This window comes from Ochotona curzoniae, unplaced genomic scaffold, assembly GCF_017591425.1.
Source record: "Ochotona curzoniae isolate NIBS_2020 unplaced genomic scaffold, NIBS_Ocur_1.0 contig_2861, whole genome shotgun sequence".
Taxonomy (NCBI): domain Eukaryota; kingdom Metazoa; phylum Chordata; class Mammalia; order Lagomorpha; family Ochotonidae; genus Ochotona; species Ochotona curzoniae.
This window is the reverse complement of record NW_024465620.1, coordinates 2,662,620-2,686,586: the sequence shown is the minus strand read 5'-3', so window position 1 is coordinate 2,686,586 and position 23,967 is coordinate 2,662,620. Positions and strand designations below refer to the sequence as shown.

Genomic DNA, 23,967 nt, shown 5'->3' with positions numbered 1-23,967 from the left:
GGCGCCCCCACGCCCGCCCGTCCTGCGCGCCGCCCGGCCCCGCCCTGCCCCGCTCCGCGCCCAGCGCCCGCCGCAGCCTGACAGGAACGGGACGGAGCCAAGATGGCGGCGGCCGACGGCGACGACTCGCTCTACCCGATCGCGGTGCTCATAGACGAGCTCCGCAACGAGGACGTTCAGGTCCGGAGGCTCCCGGGGACCCCGGGGACGGGGCGGGCGACCCTCGAGGAGAGCGCTCTCAGCGTTCGCTGGGGAGTGGCGGAAGGAGGGGCGGCGGCCAATCCGCGTGCCGCTCTCATCGGTGCAGCTCCCGGGATTCGATGAGACGGCGTCGTGGATTGGGTGTCCGCCTGGCGGAGGGGCGGGCGGCCGAGGCGAGCCTCGAGGGTCCCGGGCCTGCGGTGTGCGCGCGGCTGCGGGCGGAGCCGCGGCGTGGGTGCGAGCAGAGTCGCGGCGTGGGTGCGGGCAGAGTCGCGGCGTGGGTGCGGGCCGAGGGGGGCGGCGGCGGGCAGCGGCCGCGTGGCCTCCTGCGGGTCGGGGGGCGCCCGGCTGGACTGCTGGACGAGCCCGAGGCCGGCGCGGCCGTGGCCTCGGCTGGGGAGCGCCTCGGGCCGTGGACGAGGCTGGCCTTGCCCCGACCGGGTCGCGTGGACCACCGGCAGGGCCACCTCCCCCCGGCCGGCCTCTGCCGTCCATCCCGCCCGGCGTGATGACAGTCCTTGTTCCCCACAGCGGGTTCCCCGGTGTCCCAGGAAGGGAGCTGGCGTCTCTGAAAGGGCCCAATAAAAATGTTGGCTGTAATTACTGGGAGTGATGAGTGAGGGCTCCCAGTTTCCCTTTTGTGAACGGCTTTCCTTGCCCTGGGGTCCCGGTAGAGCCGTGCGGTTCTGGGCTCGGCCAGCTGTGGCTGCGCTCCTGGCGGCTTCACCCGGGCGGGTCTGCCTTGCGCCCTGCTGTGCGACCTCAGCAGACACCTGCTGTGCGGCAGGGCAGTGCGGGCTGTCGGGCTCCGTCCCTGGGCAGCGTGCCCAGCACGTGCGGGGGGCCCTGTGACCCACCGAGCGCCTGGGGCCTCTGGGCATGGGGCTGGGCGGCCGGCAGGACACACCGGGCTGAAGGCAGGAGCCAGGCGTGCCAGCTGGGTCTCCCCCGTGGCTGGCAGGGACTCAGGTGCCTGCGCCACATTGCCTGCTTTGCCAGGAGCATTCGCAGGGAGCTGGCTGGGAAGTGGAGCAGCGGGAATCGTGGGAGGCTGGCATCGCGGGTGGTGGCCTGCTATGCCACAGTTCTGGCCTCCCTGAGGACTGAATTTTGAGGGGGTACTGGAAGGTTCTAGAAAAAAAGGGATACACAGCAGCAGTAGTTACTAACGCAGGGCGACTTTGGCAGTTCCTGGAGGCACTTCTGCCTGTCGCACTGGAAGGCCGCCTTGGGCATCTTGTGTAGCGGTCAGCCATGCCGACCGTCCTGTAGCGCCACAGCTGAAGTCTCCCCTCGGGGCACTTTCTTGTGGAAGCAGTGACAAATAAACTTGTACCACATAGAGGCCGGTGGATGGCCGTTAGTGCTGCGGAGAAAATCGAAGTGAGGGGTGGGCGTGGGGAAGTCTCCAGAGTGGCACACAATTTTAAATAGAATGCCTTGGGGCTGGCGTGGGCTCAACAGCTAATTTTCTGCCTGCTGTGCCAGCAGGGCGCCTGTTCCCATCCAGCTCCCTGCCTTTGTCCTGGGAAAGCAGTGGAGGACCACCCAGGGCCTTGGGCTGTGCCCCACGTGGGAGACCCGGAAGGAGCCCCAGCTCCTGGCTTTGGATCGGCCCAGCTCCAGCTGTTGTGGCTGTTCGGGGAGTGAGCCAGTGGATGGAAGGTCTTTTGTCTCTTCTATCTGTAAATCTGCCTTTCAGATAAAAAATGTTGTTTTAAAATAGGATGTCTTACAGAGAAGACAAGCTTGACTTGAGGGCTGAAGGCAGTGACAGGCCCGATTCCTGGGGGACGGCCTCCCGAGCACAAGCCCGGGAAGGAGCAGCTGCTGCCCGAGGCCCTGCACCTGCTTTCCCGAGTGCAGCTGTTAGCATCTGGTAACGGGAGGTAGACCCATCCGTTTGTGTGCTGAAAAACCCCAGGCGAGTGGTTCTCACCTGGAATGCTGGGTGCTCCCCGGCAGGTGAGACGTGCCAGCCCGGTGCGGTGCCGTGCCAAGGCGTCAAGGCGTGGTACCCATGATCCTGCTGATGGCTGGCACCTGCCCTTGGAGGCCGGCCTTGTGAGGACCCATGTTGCCCAGGGAGGAGACTGAAGCACGCTAAGGGTAGATAAAGTGGGCCAAGCACAGGAGCGTGGCGGGAATACCAAAGGAAGTAGGGCAGAATGGTGTGTGGGCTGACCCAGCCCTTGCTGATGGTCCGCAGGCCAGCTTGTGTGTGTGAGCAGACAGTTCAACGTGCGGGGAGGCCTGTCCTCCTGACTGACTGGCTCAGCAGGGCCTCGCCCAGTTCCTTCTCTGTGCCAGGCCGTGTCTATGCTGAAGATGCAGCAGGCACAGCTGGCAAGGCTGCCCATCTTAGGAGGCATGCCCAGCTGGGATGTGAGGTCAGTGGCAGCAGCTGCTAAGGAGAAAACCGAGGCAATGAAGCAAGGCTACTGAGGGAAGGCTCCTCGGAGGAAGCGGTTCCAGGTGGAAGGGAGATTGGGTGCAGAGGCCGTGGGGAGCGGGCAGAGCGAAGGCAAAGCCGTGGGAGTGAGGACCGTGGTCCTGGCAGGTCGGTGGGGTCCTGGCAAGGCTGAGCATTGGGCCGGCTCTGGAGGAGTCTTCTGTGTCTTAGGTAGGAGGCCCGTGGGTGGAGGACGCAGGCTGGGCAGGCGGGCGGGCTGGTGGGCTGCAGTGCAGCGCCCAGTCTGTTCCCCTGGGCCGGGGCGGCCGGCCAGCCCCTGGGACCCACCGCCTCCTCTGCATCTGTCGGTTTGTGACGATCGGTGAGTGACTGGCCAAGTCGGCCATGGTCATGGCTCCCCACCTGGTCCTTGGGGATGAGGGGAGCACGTGGTGCGGCTGCGGATGGTCCCGCTGTCAGGTGTGTGGGGCAGTGCGCTGCGCTGGCCCGGCTGGCTCGCAGGGTTAGTGTCCAGGCTCTTGTCCAGTGGGGGTCACTGGATGAGCAGCAGTGGAGGATGTTGGGGGTACGGGGGAGTGTCGGAGGGGTGGTCTGCAGTCAGGTTAAAGCAGGAGGCCTCCTGGCCAGGGCCTCGAGGTACCCAGGAGCGGTGCTGGCCTGGGGTCATTTTGCGCACACAGCCTTCCCCCCAAACTGCAGTGAGTCTGCGGGAGGAGTGCCGCTGGCTGTGGGAGGGAGGCCCTTGGTGGGCAGCGTGCTGCAGCGCTCAGGGTGCCCCCAACAAAGAGTTATCCAGTGCCAGGGCCGAGAGACCCCGCTGTGGGCTGCGTGGTGGCCCTGGGTGTCCCCCAGGGCCGAAGACCCCGCTGTGTGCTGCGCAGTGTCCCCCAGGGCCGAGAGACCCCCCTGTGGGCTGTGCGGTGTCCCTCAGGGCCGAGAGACCCCGCTGTGGGCGGTGCACTGTCCCATTCCTTATGTTGCCTGCTCCTCACAGGAGGGGTCTGGCATGGGTCTGCATTTCTTCCCAGCAGTGTTTTAAAAGACGTGTTTGAAAGCAGAGTTGGACAGAGAGGCCTGTGTGCTGGTTCACTCCCAGATGGCCGCAGTGGCCAGGGCAGAGCAGGCCAGGCGGAAGCCGGGAGCTCCGTTCAGGTCTCCTCCGGGTGCAGGGCCCATACGCATGCTGCTTTCCTGGTGCGGGGTGGCAGCTGGGGCAGCGGGGAGGCGGCTGGGGCAGCGGGGTGGCACCTGGGGCTCCTGGGGTGTGGTGTTGTAAGGCCAGCCCCCACTGATTAACAAATTTTTATTTTTTTTATTTTTTATTTTTTTTTATTGGAAAGGCGGATATACAGAGAGGAGAGACAGAGAGGAAGATCTTCCGTCCGATGATTCACTCCCCAAGTGAGCGCAACGGCCCGATGCTATGCCGGTCTGAAGCCAGGAGCCTCTTCTAGGTCTCCCACGCGGGTGCAGGGTCCCAAAGCTTTGGGCCGTCCTTGACTGCTTTCCCAGGCCACAGGCAGGGAGCTGGAAGGGAAGCGGGGCTGCTGGGATAGAACCGGTGCCCATATGGGATCCCGGGCGTGCAAGGCGAGGACCTTAACCACTTGCGCCACCACGCCGGGCCCTGATTAACAAATTAATCGTCACATTTCAGATGCAGCGAAGTAGAGACGTTAGTATCTGAGCCCAGATTTTGCCACGTTGGTTCCATGTGCTGTGCCCTTGCCCCGCGTGCCGCTTCTCTCCCGGGGAGTTGCTAAGGCCGGTCCGTCTGCGGCGTTGCCGCATTGTAGACGTGCGCTTCTGAAGCAGCAGACGTTTCTAGAACTGTGTCTATTCTCACACCTCAGTCAGCCTCAGGTCCTTTCCCTAAGCGTTGCTCAGGTGTCCTTTCACTAGATCTTCCGTCTGAAATGCAAGGCTCTTGGGCAGTGTCACACAGCCTAGTGACTGGTGAGGCCAGGCGGGCACGGTGGAGCCAGGGGCACAGTGGTCCTTGCTGAGCCGCAGCCCCCAGGACACGGACTGGGCGGAGGTGACCAGGACCGGGCAGTCCCTGGGCTGGAGGCCGCCAGGGCTTGGCTCCTGGTCACTTGACGAGTGACCAACCCTTGTGGGCCTTGACTTTCTTATGGATGAAGGGTGGGAAGCATTCCCAGGACGGCTTTAAGAATTAAACAATGCAGGGCTCAACGTAGTAGCCTAGTGGCTTGCCTGGCATGCATATATCCCATGTGGGTGCCGGTTCTAATCTAGGCAGCTCCATTTCCCATCCAGCTGTCTGGCCTGGGAAAGCAGTTGGACAGCCCAAAGCCTTGGGAGCCTGCACCCGCGTGGGAGACCCCAAAGAAGCTCCAGGCTTTGGTCGGTTCAGCCCCAGCCATTGCAGCCGCTTGGGGAGTGAACCAGCGGATGGAAGATCTTCCTCTCTCTCTCCTCCTCTCTGTAGATCTGTCTTTCCAATAAAAATGAAATCTTTAAAAAAATTAAGCAAGGCAGACTAGACAGTGGGCCACAACCCTCGAAACATCTGGGCGAGGCCTGCAGCATCACCCCGCTGCCTCTGCGCAGCCACAATGTGAAGTTGAGTCAGTTGGTTAGATGGTGCTGTGCGGCCAATGAAGAGTGTTCTAGAAACCCAGATGGCTCTTGGCAGCACTCGGGTTGCCCGTCCTGGCGCAGACATTGCAGCAACCCCTGGTGTGTCTGAGAACCGCGGCGTCCTGCCCGGCCTCTGTGGAGTGTGTGGGGAGTCACGGCGGGCTGCCTTGGGGGGCACCTGCGCAGGACCAAGCTCACCCGTGCTGCGCGTGCGCTGCCTGGCCTGTGTGCCTGACTCGGCCTCACCGTCCTCATCTGCAAACTGAGCACAGAGCGCTGTGTGCCTCTTACGCTGATGTAAGCACACAGTCAGCCCACGCCAAGTCAGAGCTGGGTTTTTTAAGATTTTTTTTTTAAGATTTATTTATTCATTGGAAAGTCAGATATACAGAGAGGAGGAGAGACAGAGAGGAAGATCTTCCATCCGATGATTCACTCCCCAAGTGAGTGCAACGGTCAGTGCTGTGCTGATCCGGAGCCAGGAGGCTTTAGGCCGTCCTCGACTGCTTTCCCTGGCCGCAGGTAGAGTTGGATGGGAAGTGGAGCTGCCGGGATTAGAACCGGCGCCCATATGGGATCCCGGTGCGTTCAAGGCGAGGACTTTAGCCACTAGGCCACTGTGCCGGGCCCCAGAGCTGAGTTTTAAGACCTGTGTGGTGGGCGGGTGTTCTCCCACGTGGGTGTGAACTGTGAAGTGGCCGGGTGAACCAGCAGATGGAAGACTTTTCTGTGTCTCCATCTCTGTAAATCTGTCTTTCCAATAAAAATAAATACATCTTAAAAAATACACAGAAAAGCTACGTGAGAAATAGTGGCTGACACTGGAGTGCTGTGTGCTGGGCTCTGCCTGCCCGCAGCCCTCCAGCGCCCTCCCCGTGGTGTAGGAGGCCGTGGGTGCTCTGAGGTCCGGGACTTCCTGGGACCCTTGGCTAAGAGCCGGCGACTCCGGTGCTCTAACGACCTCAGCAGGGGGGACCACTCACAGTGCCCGCCTTTCCTGCAGTCTCCCGGGCACAGGTTCTTTTTGTTACAAATTTGGTCGTTCATGGAGCAAGCAGGACGGAAGTGCAGGCTGCAGGGCTTCGGAGGGCACGGTGAGACCGTGGGTGCTGAGCGGCTGCCACGGGGGTGACAGCCATCCAGCCCGGGCTCCTGTGAAACGGGAACATGGGGGGGGGCGTGTCTCCAGGTGCTATTGTTCTTTGTGTATACTAATAACCAACTGTGGGTTCCATGAAAAGAAAAACATCACGGCGCACTCTTGGCCAGGTGCTTGGCTCCGCGCTGGATGCTGTCCTCCGCGTGGGAGGAGGCCTGTTGGCCTGTGATCTAGGTAGAGGGGAAGCAGAGAGCAGAACGGTGCGTGTTGGGGAGCGCTGGGACAGGTGGGGCACCCGGGTGGCACGTGCTGATGGCGGAGCAGACCTGAGCCTCCGGGGAAGAGGCCCGAGGAGCACACAGCCAGGGTGAGACTTGCTGGACAGAGTGGGTGCTCTGGTGTCCGTTCACTGTCAAGGAGAGCCTGTTACAGGGACCCGGAGCAAGGATTTGCTCACAGGGCCAGAGCAGCACGGGCCTCGAGGGCCCGAGTGAGGCCTTTGGCTTATGCTGTGGCTGTGTGCCGCCACCTGTGTGTGCACCGGAGAAGGCTCTGCAGGGGGCTGGAGGCGACCGCCCCTTCTGTGAGTCCTCATTACCAGGCTGTGTGCAGTGGTCTGGAGTGGCGAGCAGCTCCGGGAGGGCCAAGGTGCCGTCTGAACTCTGCAGTAGGCTCTTGCAAGTGCTGGGCGGGCGCCTGTTTGGGAGACTGCACAGGGTCATTTGGGGACGTGACAGGATCGGGGCAGTGGTGTTGCGCTCTGTCGCACTGGGTCTAGCAGGAGTGTCAGAAAAGCCCAGGAGTCGTTCAGACAAGCCTTTCCTGGCAAGCTCAGCGAGCAGCTGAGCCGTCTCACAAACTGGGTCAGGGCACACTCCGTTTCTGACCCGCTTTGTCCTCTGCTGTCCTCGGGAGCGCCCGTGAGCGCAGGGCTGGTCCTCGTCCTTGACCGCCTCATCAAGGAGGACAGTCTTCCCTGGAAGCGCCTGCGCACGTGGATCTGGACAGCTCTGTAGAAGTAGGTCAGATGCTGAGTGAGTCGGGGTTAAGGTTGGTTGTAAATAGCCAAAGGTTTATTACTGGCTGATGATCCAGGCTGCTGTGACACTCGGGTTGGGGTGCAAGGCTCTTACCCTTGTACTTGGCATGCACCTCCTGCATCACCTGTAACCTCAAGGCTGCAAGGTGGCTGCTGAAGCTGCAGCCATTATGACCCCTTTCCAGACAGGAAGTGAGAGGTGCCCCATCTCACCACAAGGATATTCAGAAGTCATGTGTCACATTTCCATTTGGGCCTCCGAGTCACATCCAGGTGAGAAGGGGTTTGGAGGTGTCTTCTGGGGGTCGTGGACACAGCCGAGCAGGGGTTGTGAACAGCAGCACTGCCCGCTGTAACAGCTCTCAGTCCAGTTCCTGGCTGCGTGGGGAAAACAGCTCCTTGAACGTCGCGACTGTGGAGCTTCCCTTCCAGTGTGAGGTCTAGGCCGCGGGAACGGATTAGAAACAGCAAGGGCAGTGGCCAGTGGGGTGCAGCCCGGCCTACTGCCTAGGTCCCCTGTGGCTGAGTCCCTGCTGCCAGAGAAGGCGGGTCACCAGGACAGAGGCCGTGGCGTCAGCACGGCGGACTGCCCGCCAGCGTGCTGAGCGCCTGTGCGCCCGCTGTCAGGGTGTCAGTCCGCAGTAGGCTGTGTAGACTGCGGAGTGAGCGTGCTGCCTGCCCAGGGTCTCGCGCTCCGGGAAGTTCAGAAGCCCAGTGCTGCTGCGTGAAGGTGCTGCTGTGCGGTGAGGCTGTGGCCCTCCACGCCCTGCAGGCTCGCAGGCCTCCCCGAGCCGGGCGGGGGGGTCCCGGCAGAGCTTGGTCCCCGGAGGGGCAGCAGGCCCCCTCACAAGGGTCTCTTCTTGCCACTCTGCCCCCAGGCCCGCCTGGCCTTGCTCGACAGCTGGGTGCTGGCATGCCGGCATTGGCAGACCAGGGGCTCAGGATGCTGCAGGCCGAGCGACCTGCGCGCCGCAGGCTCCCTCCGAGCCGCCCTTGGCCATGGCCGCCCTGAGCCTCCGTGTCCTCCCGGGATGCCGGCGGTGCTGTGCTCCCTGGGGCCAGAGGACCGGTGGGGACCCCCGTCTGATGGTTCAGTCCTGCAGCGCAGCTTCTGCCAGACGACACCCTCGTGCTCCCGCTGCTGAGTCAGGTGTCGGGGGGCTTCCCTTGAGGGCCTGGGGACGCCCTGTGCCCCCCTCTGCTGCCGGGGGCTGCTGCAGTGAAGTGCGTCGCTCTGGTTTCTGCTTCATCTTGACGTGGTCTCCCTGTTAGTATCTGTCGTTGACATTTCTGCCTTTTTTTTTTTTTTAAAGACTTATTTATTTTTATTGGAAAGGCAGATATGCAGAGAGGAGGAAAGACAGAGAGGAAGATCTTCCGTCCGATGATTCACTCCCCAAGTGGCCGGAATTGAGCCGATCCAAAACCAGGAACCTCCCCAAGGTCTCCCACATGGGTGCAGGGTCCCCAGGCTTCAGGCCGTCCTCAGCTGCTTTCCCAGACCGCAGGCAGGGAGCTGGATGGGAAGCAGGACTGCTGGGATTAGAACCAGTGCTCATATGTTATCCAGGCATCTGCAAGGCGAGGACTTGAGCCACTAGGCTACCACACTGGGCCCCATTTTTGCCTCTTAAAGGGGCACTGTTTGGGGGCCAAGCGCCAGCCCTCAGTTCAGCATGGCCTTGTAGTGAATGCAGCTGGACTTTCCATTCTTGTGTCCCAGGACTGGGCTGTGTCTCAGATGTCCCCGTTCAGCCTGATGTGTGGAATCCTTCGTTCCTGCTGCGGAGCCAATCCCATTTTACGGAGAGGCTGTGCTGGCATTGTTTGCTCTTTGACAATCACTGTGAGCTCCGGGCTGCATATCCTTGATCTATGCCATCTGGACTCTGTGACCCTGAGGACACTTTGTCCCCGTCCGTGAGAACAGCCCTCGGAGCGAAGGCCAGCCCTGCTGGGGCATTGGCCGAGGACTGCGTGAGCTCAGGGTGTGAGTGCCTCAGCTGGCACCGGCTGAGCCTCCTGCAGATGTGGCTGCTGTAAAGCGCAGTGCACAGCAGGCAATGTGGTGCAGGCTGCAAGAGGAGGCCGGGGAGGGTAGGTCTGACCAAGGCTCTTGGCACCTGCAGCTGTGTGACCAAGGAGGCTGTGGTTACTGCTGTGCTTTGGTCGGCATTAGCTAGTGCTGTGGGCCGCAGGTGGCAGGTGTGTGCAGTGTGCCTCATGCCGTGGTGTGTGCAGGTGGCAGGTGTGTGCAGTGTGCCTCATGCCATGGTGTGTCGCAGGTGGCAGGTGTGTGCAGTGTGCCTCATGCCGTGGTGTGTGCAGGTGGCAGGTGTGTGCAGTGTGCCTCATGCCGTGGTGTGTCGCAGGTGGCAGGTGTGTGCAGTGCGCCTCATGCCGTGGTGTGTGGCAGGTGTGTGCAGTGTGCCTTGTGCTGTGGGTCGCAGGTGGCAGGTGTGTGCAGTGTATTGTTAAGCACCTTCATACACACCTGGCCAGGTTCCGAGGCGCTAGCTCATCCATGGATGTGGGAACTCCCTGCGTGTGTGGTTTCTAATGAGTCGCTTTTTTTGTTCGCTTAACAGCTCCGCCTCAACAGCATCAAGAAGCTGTCCACCATTGCGCTGGCCCTCGGGGTGGAGAGGACCCGCACTGAACTCCTGCCCTTCCTCACAGGTAACGCCATGACTCCTGGAGTCCGCTGTGGGTGTCACAGCTGTTCCCCAGTGTCTGCCCCGTGCCACACATGATGGGACTGGGGGTCCAGGTGCTGTCCCGTGGGAGGCAGGCACTGACGATGGACTGGGGGTCCAGGTGCTGTCCGTGGGAGGCAGGCGTTGTTGATGGACTGGCGGCTAGAGAGGCCAGCGGCTTCTGTCACGCGGAGGATTGGGTGGGTTTGGGGAGAAAGGCCTCAGGGTCGGGCTGGAGGGTCCTTTGTGCTCCTGTCACGCTGGTTGCTGCGGACAGGAACCAGGGCTCGGGTTGAGGTGGCACGGCGGGAGAGATGGCCTGGGTGTGCCGAGCACCTGGGGTGGTTAAAAGGGGCCTGGACAGATGCCAGTGTGTGCCAGGAGGAAGAGCCAGCAGCTCCTGGCCGAGGGTGCCTGTAGACACACACCAGTCCCCTCACGCTCTGCCTTTGCTGCGTGTGGGCGCGTGTGCCACTCACCAAGACCTGGTCCTCGTTTCCAGACGGAAGGAGCCGGCTGTAGAGCAGTGCCGTCACTCACCCGTGACGTGGGGACTGGGACCTGGTCCTGGGACCAGGCATGTGCGTGGGTCTCTGGGTTGCCCAGCTGGAGGCGGGGCAGTGGGAGCTGCAGGGCTGCCCTCAGGCTGGCCGTGGCGCTGTAACGGAGTCTCTGTTCCACAGACACCATCTACGACGAGGATGAGGTGCTGCTGGCCCTGGCGGAGCAGCTGGGCACCTTCACCACCCTGGTGGGAGGCCCCGAGTATGTGCACTGCCTCCTGGTGAGTCTGACTTGTCAGGGACATTTTGCGTCCATCCTCGTGTCCCCTCCACCCAGGGTCAGACCTGTCCTCGCATCCCCTCCGCCTGTCCTTGTGTCCCCTCTACTTGTCCTCATGTCCCTTCCTGCTGGGGTCAGACCTGTCCTCCTGTCCCCTTCGCATACCCTAATGTCCTCTCCACCTGTCCTCATGTCCCCTGTGCCCGGGGTTGGACCCGGGTCCTGTCACAGGGCCTTGGACATCACCTTAACAGGCCAGTCGGCAGTGACACTCAACTGCAGCCGTGATCCGTGCTCCTGACTGCACCTGCCCGGCGCTCCCTGCCCACAGGCGGGCTGTAGTTGGCATTAGGCTGGCCTTTTCCAGTTACTTACCCTCTGTGCTGCACGTTCCCATTGTGATGGAGGGGCACGCTGAGCGCTGACTGAAGGCAGCTGTGACGTGTCATGCCCATCCATGGCTGTCAGTGCTCTCCAGGGCGTGGGGGCGAGTGACTCATCGAGGCCATGGCACTGGGAAGTGACACGGCAGGGATTTCACGTCCGTCCCTTTGCCTTTGCCCCAGCCCCACCCCGCTGCCTGCCTCCGTGTCCCTGTGCCAGGGGACGCCTGGGACACACGGGGGTCACGTGTGAGCAGTGGCTGCTCTGGAGTAGAGGAGAGCTCCCGTTTTCATCCAGGCCGCGCTCTGGTCTTGTGACCCGAGAAGGCCGTGACGATGGCCCCGTCCTTGGTGTTTAGTGAGGCCGCGGCACCCTGCGCGCCCAGCAGCTGCGTTTGGGCGGTTAGCAGTGCCTGGCCCCGCTGCCTGCCTGCTGTGTGAAATAGCACTGCTATCTGCAGGGGCTGGGATGTTGGCTTCAGGCAAATAGGGCGGTATCCTTCCCCACAGCATCAAGTGTAAAAAGCTCGATAATTCCCATTGGATTCTGCTTTCTGTGTTTGCATGTGCATGTCTGTGTAGTCTCTGTCCACACCAGGTTCCATTGTTTCAGACACTGATGGCAGACGAGGCGCGGGGGGCTCTGGATCAGCCCGAGGGGGTCTGCTGCAGCAGCTGAGCTGCCCTGCGCTTGCCCGACCTTCTGAGGAGGAAGTGTGTAGCAGCTCACTGCGGAAGGCATTGCCTAGTGCCTTAGGGCCCCGACAGGGAGCCAGGGCCAGCATGCGGGCACACCAGGAGCCCACAGCGGTATAGAAGCTGGGCACCCATCCTCATTCGTGAGGGGAACCCTGGCTAGCCTATACTTGCCTTTGGGAAACACTCCCTTGTGACCTCTGGGGACGCACAGTGAGCCCTCGGTGAGCCAGGCAATGATGGAAAGCTGCTCCCATTGCAGGAGCCTCGCAGACAGCTGTGTGCCGGCTGCCCGTTCCATGGGTGAGGCTGGCTGAACTGCTGGAGCCAGGACGAGCGGAGTCCCGGGCTGCCCTGCTTCGTCACTGCTGTGTGCTCAGAGCGCTCGGATACCGCCCAGGCTGAGCGGGGCCCACGCCCCTGAGGAGCTGCTCGAGACCCAGGGGAGCTGGTGTTTCCCCTGGTGTTTGACGGGCCAGTGGGAGATGGCCACTGTGCAGTTGTTAAGGTCTCCAGGCTGGAGGAGCCGGGCCGTGCCGGTCCTGTTCCCGGCCTTCTCTGCCGTGTGGACGAGCCTGCAGCTCCAGTCGCTTCTGCCGGAAACTCCCCCTGGGAACCTCCTGGCGCCGCAGACCCTGCTCTCCCAGCCGTGTGGAGGACTCGCGCCTTCCTGGCTCCGGGGTGGGACTTCACACCCACCCCGGGGTGGCAGAGGCCTCGGAGCCCCACGTGGCTGATGTTGGGTCCCTGCCGGGAGGGGTGGTCCTGGGTGGTCCAGGGACCACACTTGGGGAAGTGCTGCCTGCAGTGCTCCACAGACTAAGTGCAGCTCAGCCGCCCCGTGATCGAGTCCGCCCAGCCCAGGAGCTGGGGAGAGGTGAAGCCCGTGGCCACCGCAGCCTGTCGAGCCCACAGCATGCGCTCTGCTCCCGCGCCTGAGCTCCCGGCGCCGCGCTGTGGGCTCGCGCCTTGCACAGGCCTGTTCAGTCCTGGAGTCACTTATTCCTACACTTTTAAAAAGTTTTCAAATAAATTCTTTATCATGCCCTCCCCCGCTCCAGGCCCTGACAGTAAACCCAGTGCCCACTGCCCGCCCGTGTCCCCCCAGGCCCTGCTCACTAGCACTGTGCTCCCTGTGGCCGTGAGCATTCCAAGAACCTCCTGCAGCAGAATCTGACGATAGCCATCCTTTGGTGACTTCACCCCCACTCGGCACCTGCTGATGACCACATCGCTTGGGGCTGGGCAGGATGAAGCCTGGACTTTGGAACTGTCCGGGTGTGCCATGGGGTGTGGAGCCCAGGTCCCTGGACCGTCTCCACTGCCTCTGCAGGTCACTGTCAGTGGAGCAGCTGGGACTGGGTCGCAGGCAGGTGCTTAGCCTGCCACAGAGCCACCCCGTCTCCCTAGTGGGATGTTTCTACTCTACCCTGCAGTGCGTGTTGAACGAGGTTTTCAGGTTAGGACCGGGCTTACTTTGCTGCTTCTGGAAGACAGACTTTGCTTTTTACAGCGGCTCCTGTGACAGCAGTTGGTGGGCCTGAAAGCAGCCGTCCTCCATGGCCCGGTGCCCTGCGGGTCACGTGGTCCCTGCCTCTGTCATGCCTGCTCTATTGTCGCATGCATGGCTCCACCTGTCCCGGCCGGACGCCAAGGCATTTTCATTGTGGTTTTTTTTTTCTGGCTTCAATATGTACGCAGCCAAGTTGAATTTCAGACCAGAGACCTTCGTAACTTTAGTTGTGCTAGGAGCCCTGGTGGGCTTTGTGGGACAGTGGGGAGCCACTCAGATGTCACGGAGGGAGCGCAACCCCACCAGGCCCTCGGTAGCACGCCAGTAAGTAGTTACCCAGCACCCCTTCTTGCCATGAGCCGGTAGGTCTGTGCGCCTCTGAGCCTGGTGGCCTGGCTTTAGATCCCCGCCGCGGCTGGTCCCTGGCTTGGCCAGGCCACCTGGCTTGTCGGCACTTGCTTTTCTCTTCCTTAAAATGAGGGCAGTGACAGGACCTGCAGCATAAGCTCCTGAGCTAAAGCAAGCACCCCAGTGTGGGGTGACAGTGACACTGATGTGCAGTGTGATGAGCCTGGGACGGAGCTCAGGTGAAGCGTGGTGGGCACCCATGGAAGGCTTGGGGTCCACAGGGAGATGAGCCCGGGTCGGGGCTCAGGTGAAGCGTGGCGGGGAGAGGGAGGATGGTGTGGTGAGAGTGGTCGTCCTGTGTTCTCACAGCCCCCGCTGGAGTCGCTGGCCACGGTGGAGGAGACGGTGGTGCGGGACAAGGCGGTGGAGTCCTTGCGGGCCATCTCACACGAGCACTCGCCCTCTGACCTGGAGGCCCACTTTGTGCCTCTGGTGAAGAGACTGGCGGGGGGCGACTGGTTCACCTCCCGCACTTCTGCCTGTGGCCTCTTCTCCGTCTGCTACCCCCGCGTGTCCAGCGCTGTCAAGGCAGAGCTGCGACAGTGAGTGTCCCTACCCCTTGAAGCCCCTGGCAGCCCCTTCCCCCTCTGAGCCTGGCTCCCCTGCCCTAGAGCTCTCCCAGCTCCCACCCCACCTCCCGGTCCCCGTGCCTCGGAGTCTCTGAGGTCGGACAGAATCTGGCATGGAAAACACTCGGCCAGCGATGAGGAGGCCTTGCCCGTGTCCCCAGGCCCTGCAGCCTTGTTCCAGAGCGTCTGCTTGCTTCGCCACCTCCCTTAGCCCGCCTGTGTCTGCTTGAAGAGCGAGCCTCTCGGCCGAGTCAGGCCAGCATTCTGGTCGGGCCATTTTCCCGTTTTCCTGGGGTTGGCATGTGCTACCACTGCCCTTGTTCCCTGCTGCCTTGGGATTCCCGGGTTCTCCCCCTCATTGCACTCCTCAACCTCCAGGTATTTCCGCAACCTGTGCTCAGACGACACCCCGATGGTGCGGCGGGCCGCAGCCTCCAAGCTGGGGGAGTTTGCCAAGGTGCTGGAGCTGGACAACGTCAAGAGCGAGATCATCCCCATGTTCTCCAACCTGGCCTCCGACGAGCAGGTGCGTTCTCCCTGCTCCTGCCCGGGGGCCCAGAGCTCGGCAGGGCCTCTGCTGCCCTCCTGGCGCCCTGACCCTCTCCCCAGGACTCGGTACGGCTGCTGGCGGTGGAGGCGTGTGTGAACATCGCCCAGCTCCTGCCCCAGGAAGATCTGGAGGCCTTGGTGATGCCCACCCTGCGCCAGGCTGCCGAGGACAAGTCTTGGCGTGTCCGCTACATGGTGGCAGACAAGTTCACGGAGGTGAGCGAGGGGAAGGGGCAGGGCTGCAGATCAGGACGGGGTGCTGAGCCAAGACTCCCTGCCCACCCAGGCTGACTTAGGTGACAGCTGAAGTTGCTGTCGGGACTGACTCATGCCCTGCGAGGAGGTGCCAGTGAGTGGAGAGGGCACTGGAATCTGTGCAGTGTCCCTGCTGTCTTCTTGCAGAAAGGAGGCGGAGGTCCCGGGGCCAGGGTGCAGCATGCCTTCTGCAGGGACAGGTCAGCTTAGTGCAGTGTCCCAGGGGTGTGGGCAGGGCACGATGGTGGGGTGTGCTGCACCTCCGTGCGGGTTCACTAGGTCTTGGAGTAGTTTGCAAAGACAGGCACTTGGGGGTCCTGCGCCAGTGCTGGGAACCAGCACACGGTCTGCACTGCCCAAGGTAACCTGCGGCCCTTGTTGGTACTGCCTGTCTGCCGGTGGCTCTTCAGCAGCCAGGTGTGCACAGAGCCCTGTGTGCTTTCCGCACCTGCGTCCCTGAGACGGGCAGGCTCTCGGGCCTTCTGCCTCCCCGGCGGTGTGTAGTGTGCAGCTTGGACATTCCTTACCCACAGTGCGCGGGACCAGGGTAGTTCGGATTTCAGAAGGTTTTTTTTTTTTAAAGATTTATTTATTTATTGGAAAGTCAGGTATACAGAGAGGAGGAGAGACAGAGAGGAAGTTCTTCCGTCCGATGATTCACTCCCCAAGTGAGTGCAATGGCCGGTGCCGAGCCGATCTAAAGCCATGAGCCAGGAACTTCCTCCGGGTCTCCCACACGGTGCAGGGTCCCAAGGCTTTGGGCCGTCCTCGACTGCTTTCCCAGGCCACAGGCAGGGAGCTGGATGGGAAGTGGAGCTGCCGGGATTAGAACTGGTGCCCATATGGGATCCCGGTGCGTTCAAGGCAAGGACTTTAGCCGCTAGGCCACGCTGCCGGGCCCTGGATTTCAGAATGCTTTCAGGTTTTGGCATATTTACGCATCCGCAGTGACGTGTCTTGTGGATGGGGACCGCTAAGTACTAAATCCTTGTGTGTTGTACACAGTGCCAGACGGTCATTAGTATACCTGCGTATCAACTACAGCCTGTCAAATGAGGTCATGTGTGGACTTTGCTACGTGTATGAAAAAAAATTGTGAATTTTGCAACATTTTGCGTTTTGGAATTAGGGTTATTCAAGTTACACACAGTTCTGGTAACCAATCTTAAAGAATTAGGAACCATCTGCTTCCGATCTTAGCTTCCCACTAAGGCGCCTGGGAGGTAGCCGGTGATAGCCCAGGTACTTGGGTCCCTCTCTGCACATGCAAAGCCGGGTAGAGTTCCTGGCACCTGGCTTTGACCTGACCGAAGCCCAGCTCGTGGACACAGCTGCAGAGTAAGCCAGCAGGTGGAAGGTCCTCCCGCCCTCCCTCGCTCCCTCCCCCTCTCTGGTTTTTCCTCTTATACCTGTCACTTTGCCTCTCTAGTAAAGTTTTGTTTGTTTGTTTTTTCCCAAAAGGAATCAAGGAATCACTGTATCGTTAGGAATTGTTTCTAAAGCTTGTAGCAACCACCACCACAACAGTCCCCGCAGTAGCTCGCCAAAGACGCTCTGCTGTTGCTCTGTAGGCCGAGCAGGTTGAGGTGGGGGCAGGCGGGTGGCTCTCATTTTGCTTTAGAGGAAGCGGGAATGAGGAGCGTTGCCTGGGGTCCCAGCACAGCCCTGGCAGAGCGCTCTGATTCCCGGGCCCTGCTCCGGCCTCTGGTGCAGGTGCCTGTGCTGACGCTGGCCTCCCACTCCACTTCTCCTTGTGCAGCTCCAGAAAGCAGTGGGGCCTGAGATCACCAAGACAGACCTGGTCCCTGCCTTCCAGAACCTGATGAAGGACTGTGAGGCTGAGGTGAGGGCCGCAGCCTCCCACAAGGTCAAAGGTTGGTGCTGGCAAGCAGAACACAGCAAGTTGGGGGGCTCTGAGGGGCTGCGGGGCAGGGCGCTGGTTTTCACACCCCCTCTCGCTTCCTGCCCCCCGCGCAGAGTTCTGTGAAAACCTCTCTGCCGACTGCCGGGAGAGCGTGATCATGACCCAGATCTTGCCCTGCATTAAGGTAACGGGGAAGGCGGGGGAGGAACCTGCCAAGAGGACTGGGTAGAGGTGGGGCTTGGGGACAGGTGCGGACTAGGGTCCCAGCCTTGGGGACCAGGCGGCTCTGGGGCGAAGCTCCTGCGGTTGACTGCAGGCCGAGCCGAGCCTGGGGGTGACCGGGGTTGCTGTTGCAGTTGAGAACCTTCCCCCGAGAGCTCCGAGTCTCCTCAGCCACAGGACTTGGGGATTGGGGTGAGGGCTGCTGGGAGCGGGGGTCGTTTGACTCCACATCAGTGGGGCACGGGGGCTAAACCTCCCCGAGGCAGGCTCACCTGTGAGAGTGAGCAGGATGCGAGCAGGCTGTTGTCTCGGGCTTCTTGGAATTGGTGTCTTCAGAGGTTTCCCGGGGTCCCCCTTCTCCCAGGAGCTGGTGTCCGACGCCAACCAGCACGTCAAGTCAGCCCTGGCCTCCGTGATCATGGGCCTCTCGCCCATCTTGGGCAAGGACAACACCATCGAGCACCTCCTGCCCCTCTTCCTGGCTCAGCTGAAGGACGAGGTAAGGGGCAGGAGGGGCCAGCTCTGGGTTGGCAGGGGCGGCAGGAAGGCTGGCCGCGTGCTCGGCCTGGGGTTCTTCACGTCTCCTGGCTCAGAGACGGCGTGTCTTCTCGGCAGAGCTCACTCATTCATCGTGCCCTGTTTCATGTGTTCTCTTGGGCCGTAGGGATGTGAAACAAAGGGTAAAATATTCTGATTTTAGTATATGTGCTGCCAAAACAAGCACAAAATATTCTTATTAAATATTATCAAGTATTGAAAAGAATAAAGATCTGAAGAAACTGAGTCAGAGACAGCAGTGGGCCCAGCAGAACTGAGTCAGAGACAGCAGTGGGCCGGCAGACGGGCGGTCCGGGGCCGTGCAGGTGCCGCCGGGCTGCGAGGGTGGATTTAGGCTGAGGGTACAGGAAATCTCAAAGTTGAGTGTCTTAAGTACATAAAATAGAAGGTGGTTCTGGGTAGCCCTGGTGGTCCTGAACTGGCTCACGCTGTTCCTTTACTCTGAGGGATGGCCCTGGTGGCGTGCTCTCTCCAGCCCCCAGAAAGGCAGGCGGCACACGGCAGCGGCTGCTCCTGCCGAGACCAGGCATGGCAGCGACCACCCCACGTCCCCACTGGGCACAGTTAGTCACACGTTTTTCTAGTGATGCTGTAAGATTTAAAAGTTGCTGCATTTCGCCACATGGCTTGCTGCCTGTGTCCCCGGGGCCAGGAGCTGGGTTTGGCAGTGGGAGGCCTGGGAAGATGTTCTTTATGAAGCCGATGCTCTTGAGCTCTGGCGACCTTGTCTGAGTCCTGTTGTCCTCTCCCTAGTGCCCCGAGGTGCGACTGAACATCATCTCCAACCTGGACTGCGTGAACGAGGTCATCGGCATCCGGCAGCTGTCCCAGTCCCTGCTGCCCGCCATCGTGGAGCTGGCCGAGGACGCCAAGTGGCGAGTGCGGCTGGCCATCATTGAGTACATGCCCCTGCTCGCCGGGCAGCTGGTGAGTGAGGAGGCCAGAGCAGTGCAGGTGTCCACTCCCTGCCAGCTGCCCCAGGACACTCCAGTTAGAGAAACGGGCCCCTCAGGCATGCGGTCTTTCTGGGGTGGGTTTGATCTTTGGGGTGTTGCCGGCAGCTCTTCCTGCTCGCTGTCCGTTGAGCCCTGACCTCCTTTGCTCCTGCAGGGAGTGGAGTTCTTCGATGAGAAACTCAACTCTCTGTGCATGGCCTGGCTCGTGGACCACGGTGAGGACCTCCGGGAGGGCGCGAAGAGATGGGCGCGTGGGCACAGGGACAGCCTGCCCACGCCGGGGCTCGCGTGGACCTGCTGCTGGGATTCATAGACGTGCAGAGGAGGGCGGAGATTTGATAGATCGTCCGGGGCTGTCGGATAACGGAGCGTGGCAGGGCCACCCGGCAGGCCGACTTTGGCTCAGAAGCCCGCCTTCCTGTCTGGCAAAGCTTAAGCAAGTCACTTGGCAGTCTTGTAGCCCCGTACTCACTCGGTCCCGATCTGCTAGGGCTTTTGTCTTGTGTAAGAATTCCCCATCGTCAAGTGAACATTTATGCAGGGATGGATGTATTGGACTGAAGCACTGAATTGTTTGGGCAGATCAGCTTTCGGAGCCTCGGCTTGCTCATCGTAGAAAGATGCTGAACTTTTCTCTAGCAGCACTTGAGAGATAAAAGCCGCTTTCAGATGCAGCACATAATGAGCCCCGTTTCCTGTCTGCCTGAGTTTGTTGGCCCGCTCCGGCCCCAGTGGGAGGTGATAGGATGGCCACTGCCCCTGCCCGTGACAGTCACTCACCTCAGACCCCTCTCTGTGCAGTCTATGCCATCCGTGAAGCGGCCACCAGCAACCTGAAGAAGCTGGTGGAGAAGTTTGGGAAGGAGTGGGCCCATGCCACCATCATCCCCAAGGTCTTGGCCATGTCTGGAGACCCCAACTACTTGCACCGCATGACAACACTCTTCTGTATCAATGTGAGCTTCGTTGTCCGCAGCTGGCCTTGAATGGCTGGCATGCTGGGAGAGAGGCATGGAGGGGGCCCCAAGGGAAGATCCCTGATGGGAAAGTGCAGAGATCTGGGGGGGCCTTAGGGACCCTGAGGCTGAGGGCCTGTGTGCTGAGGACCTGGGTGAGGGATAGCGCCTGTGAGGCTGAGGCTGTGGGTGCTGAGGCCTTGGGAGCTGAGGCAGAGGGCCTGTGTGCTGAGGCCCTGGGTGAGGGAGAGGCCCTGTGTGCTGAGGCCCTGGGTGCTGAGGCCCTGGGTGGGGGTAAGCCCTGGGTGCTGAGACCCTGGGTGGGGGGTAAGCCCTGGGTGAGGAGGCCCTGGGTGAGGGGTAAGCCCTGGGTGCTGAGGCCCTGGGTGGGGGTAGGCCCTGGGTGCTGAGACCCTGGGTGGGGGGTAGGCCCTGGGTGAGGAGGCCTGACTTGTCTGAGTACTCATTGGCAGTGTTTTTGAGAACCCTACTCCTTTGCTGCGGAGTAATGCAGATGTGTTTGTTTTTGGTGGAGTGGTTCTGGGTCTGGACTGTAGGGTTCTAGTCCTGCCATTTGTTGCCCTACAGCATAATGCTGCTGTTTTCTCCTGTGTAAATAATTCCTTCGCATAATCACAGTGCCCGACTTCTCAGGCTGTGAGGATTTATCTTCGATTCGAAGGAAAATATTTAAGAATATAGTTGTGTTCTCCAATAAGCTTTCTGCTTGTCACAATTTTGAGAACTCAGAACTAAGAAGAGATGCTAGGATTAAGATTCTCAGACTGTCCCCAGAGGGTAAAGGGATATTGAAAGGCAGACCGGGACATCCCAGAATGCAGGCTTGGTGTCACAGGCATTGGGCTTCTCAGGATGAGCCAGCTGTCCCTGGGTGGGTGAGCGGGTGGGTCAGAGTCACCCATGACCTTGGCGTGCTCATGCTGCCTCTCCCGGCCCCCAGGTGCTGTCTGAGGTCTGTGGACAGGACATCACCACCAAGCACATGCTGCCCACCGTCCTGCGTATGGCCGGGGACCCAGTTGCCAATGTCCGCTTCAATGTGGCCAAGTCCCTACAGAAGATCGGGCCCATCCTGGACAACAGGTGGGGCTGCACGCGCCTCACACGCGGTGGGGAGAGGCCTTTTCTGAGCAGCTTGGTCATGACCTAGTCCCTTCCACCTCTGAACTTTGCTTTCTCATCTGCCGAGTGTAAATTCATGTGACCAGCCTCCCGGAACAGAATGGAAGGGGGCGTTTCTGTACAGTAGCAGCAGTCCGCATGTGTGTATATAAGGACGTAGGTGTATGTATGTGAACAGGTTGCATGTCTTTCTAAAAGTACTTCAAGAAGCTAGTGGAAAGCGGAATTAAAACTATTTTGATGCAGAAAAGTTGAAATCCGTACGACTTTCCCAGACTTTTTGAAGTCCCCTTGCCAACAGCAGGCTCCACTGTGACGGTGGTCGTATGGCTGAAAGTGACTCCGTCAGCTTCCCGCCTTTGGGAGAAATGACCTTTCCACTAGATGACGACATTTGGAGAATAAGGTGGCAAAGCCCTGTCTGAGAGGTAGTATTTCAGTATCTTGTTTTTGTTAAAGGACTCAATGAAAATATTTGTGTAAAAATAGATAAAACAGAAAACCTTGGAAAAGATGAGCAGAGACAGATGGTTGCTGGGCAGCCAGTAAGCCTTGCCGGGCCTGAGCATCACTGTCCTTCAGGAAGATGGAGGCAGAAGCTGGGAGCGGTGTGATCGCACACCGGCCAGCCTGGCTCCGCGCACACTGGAGGGCTCTGGGAAGGACATGGAGCAGCTGGAACCATCCCTGCAGCGGCTGTGGACCTTATATGACTTATTAAAACTGGGCTTATTTTCTGTCCAGTGGTCACCTCCGCTGTGGTCACCTGCTCTGTGGTCGTAAGATGGGAACAACTTGTGTTAGTGCTTAGATACTGTAACGGCGTACTTGGGACAGGCTGCTTTTGCTCACAAGGAGGTTGATGGAGCTCACAGGTGTGCAAGCTGGAAGGCCAAATGGCGTGATGCAGGGCCTGTGGAAGGGCTGAAGGGCTGTGCTGAGGTCGTGTGTCCTCACGGCGCGGTAATGGTGACAAGTAGTGGTGCAGAGGAGAGGGGAGGACCAGATTTGCTCCTTTTGTAATTACTGCCTAGTGGAAACTACAGAGGAGCTCAACTGGAGAAAACCTCCTGCTGCCAGTGAGCCCGAGACGCCTCTCCAACCGCCACGGTTCTACTCCCTCCTGTCAGGGCCGTGCTGGGGTCCGCGTCTAATCCTGGCATAACCCAGATATCTGCCAGTGTCAGTTGAATCAGATTTATTCATATAGCAGAAAACAGTTTAGCAACAAAAAAGTAGATGTTTGCTATAAACAACAGGCCTCTCACTTGATAATGAGAAGCCAGACCTGAGGAAACACGCTACTGTGTCCAAATAAAAAACTTGCCAACTGCTCCTGCTATTGTGATGGAACAGGCTGATGCCTGCAATGCTAACATCCCATATGAGCACCGGTTCAAGTCCCGGCTGCTCCACCTGCTTATGGCCTGGGCAAGCAGCAGAGGATGGGCCAAGTCCTGGGGCCCCTGCACCCCATATGGGAGACCCGGAATAAGCTCCAGGCCCCGCTCTGGCTGTTTTGGCCATTTTGGGAGTGAGTCTGGATGGAAGTTCTCCCCCTCTCTCCGCCTTTCAAATAAATGTTTAGAAAGCATCTACATGACTAAGGCTACACGTGAGAGCCGTGGTTACGTGGAGGGCGGAGGAGCTGCCCGTCAGCCTGCGGGGACACATGCATGCCCCAGAACTTCCGCTCTGGCCCTTTGGCCTCCTGGTCCAAGCTCCACATTGGCGAGAACGGAGTCAGTTTTCCACGTTCATGTCTCCTACACGGGAGACCCAGGTCAAAAGCAAAACTGAAGGCCGGCCATCCATTTGTTCAGCCACAGAAACATGGATGCCGTGGACCACTTTGTCCGGCTGCTCCCCCCCTCGCTGCTGTGGAGCCCCACTGTGCTGTCCTGTTTGTCACAGTTCCTGTCATTTGTGCAGATGGCCTCAGAGGCTTCTCACTGGGGTGTGTGTCTGGAGCCTCTCCCTCCTTGGCTTTGCTGTTCCTGTCTGTTCCCACCTTCTTGGCCTCTGCCCGTTGCTCTGACTCACTGTCGTCTTTCCCTTCTCTCTCTAGCACTCTGCAGAGCGAAGTCAAGCCCATCCTGGAGAAGTTGACCCAGGACCAGGACGTGGACGTGAAGTACTTTGCCCAGGAGGCTCTGACTGGTAAGGCCTTGAGCGCTCAGTGGTCCCACTCAGCAGGGGTGGTCTGCATCAGCAGACCTGGCAGAGGGGCCCGCAGTGCTGAGTCCTGCTCATCCCGTCTCCGCAGTTCTGTCTCTCGCCTGATGCTGGAAGAGGAGCCACCATCGGCCTCTGGTGTCCACCCTCCAGCCCCCTCATGTCGCTCCCTCGGGGAGACTGGCGGGGGCCTTTGGCTGTCCTTCCCTGTGCATGGTCTGCCCCAGGCCCACCCCCAGCACGGTTCCTCTCTCCCCAGCCTGGGAAGGCTCCCCCCTGTCCATCTCCCAAGGGACTGGGGGAGCGCAAGGTTGGGTAGGGCAGCAGCCCCAAGGAAAGGGGCTCTTCCCACACACAGCCGTGGGGGAAGCCAGCGTTGCGGCTCACTGGCCCCTGCTGCCGTGACGGGCTCTCCCCTGCTCCACTTCCTGTTCCTTCTGCCTCTTGGTGGTTTGTTTGTGTCAGTTGTGCCGTTTTTATTTTATTCCTTTTTTTCCCCTTTTCACAGAGAAATAAAGATCTAGAAATAGTGATCTGGTCTTGGTCGTCAGTTTGGGATGGCAGTGGGGGTTTGCACCATCTCAGGGCAGCTGTCTGCCAGAGTGGGCATCTCTGAGGTCCACGGAGAGTGTGGCTGCGAGGTGCATGATCCGTGAGGTGGGGCTGGCTCTGGGTCTTGTGCTGCCCCAGGCTCTGTTTTGCGGGCATTGGCCTGAGTGATTGGCGTTAAGAGCAGACTGGGTCAGAACGTGATTCCTTCAGTTAGTAGCTGAGTGATTTTGAGTAGGTTACCTGGGTCTTTTTGAGCTCAGGTGTGTACCCCGCCAAGTGGGGATTACAGCAGGGGCGAGATAGAAGGGCTGGCTGTGTGTCAGGACTTGTACG

At 60.2% G+C, this 23,967-nt stretch overlaps 1 protein-coding gene across 1 annotated transcript; it reads left to right on the top strand.

The window, feature by feature from the left end:
* On the top strand, positions 1-23,608 carry PPP2R1A (protein phosphatase 2 scaffold subunit Aalpha). Its single transcript, XM_040978061.1, has 15 exons — positions 1-180; positions 9,945-10,035; positions 10,736-10,836; positions 14,145-14,377; positions 14,783-14,930; positions 15,014-15,169; positions 16,968-17,082; positions 17,186-17,256; positions 17,659-17,793; positions 18,606-18,779; positions 18,963-19,023; positions 19,610-19,764; positions 20,726-20,868; positions 22,976-23,067; positions 23,174-23,608. Exons 1-15 carry the CDS (start codon positions 103-105, stop codon positions 23,188-23,190), a joined length of 1,770 nt encoding a protein of 589 aa, XP_040833995.1. The 5' UTR covers positions 1-102; the 3' UTR covers positions 23,191-23,608.
* Positions 23,609-23,967: the final 359 nt, after the last annotated feature.

Excerpts from the sequence above, each read along its gene's own strand:
- PPP2R1A (XM_040978061.1), top strand. The coding sequence starts at position 103 with ATGGCGGCGGCCGACGGCGACGACTCGCTCTACCCGATCGCGGTGCTC. Across the intron at positions 15,170-16,967 it reads TGGCAGACAAGTTCACGGAG|CTCCAGAAAGCAGTGGGGCC; the intron begins GTGAGCGAGGGG and ends CTCCTTGTGCAG. Across the intron at positions 19,765-20,725 it reads CAACACTCTTCTGTATCAAT|GTGCTGTCTGAGGTCTGTGG; the intron begins GTGAGCTTCGTT and ends CCCGGCCCCCAG.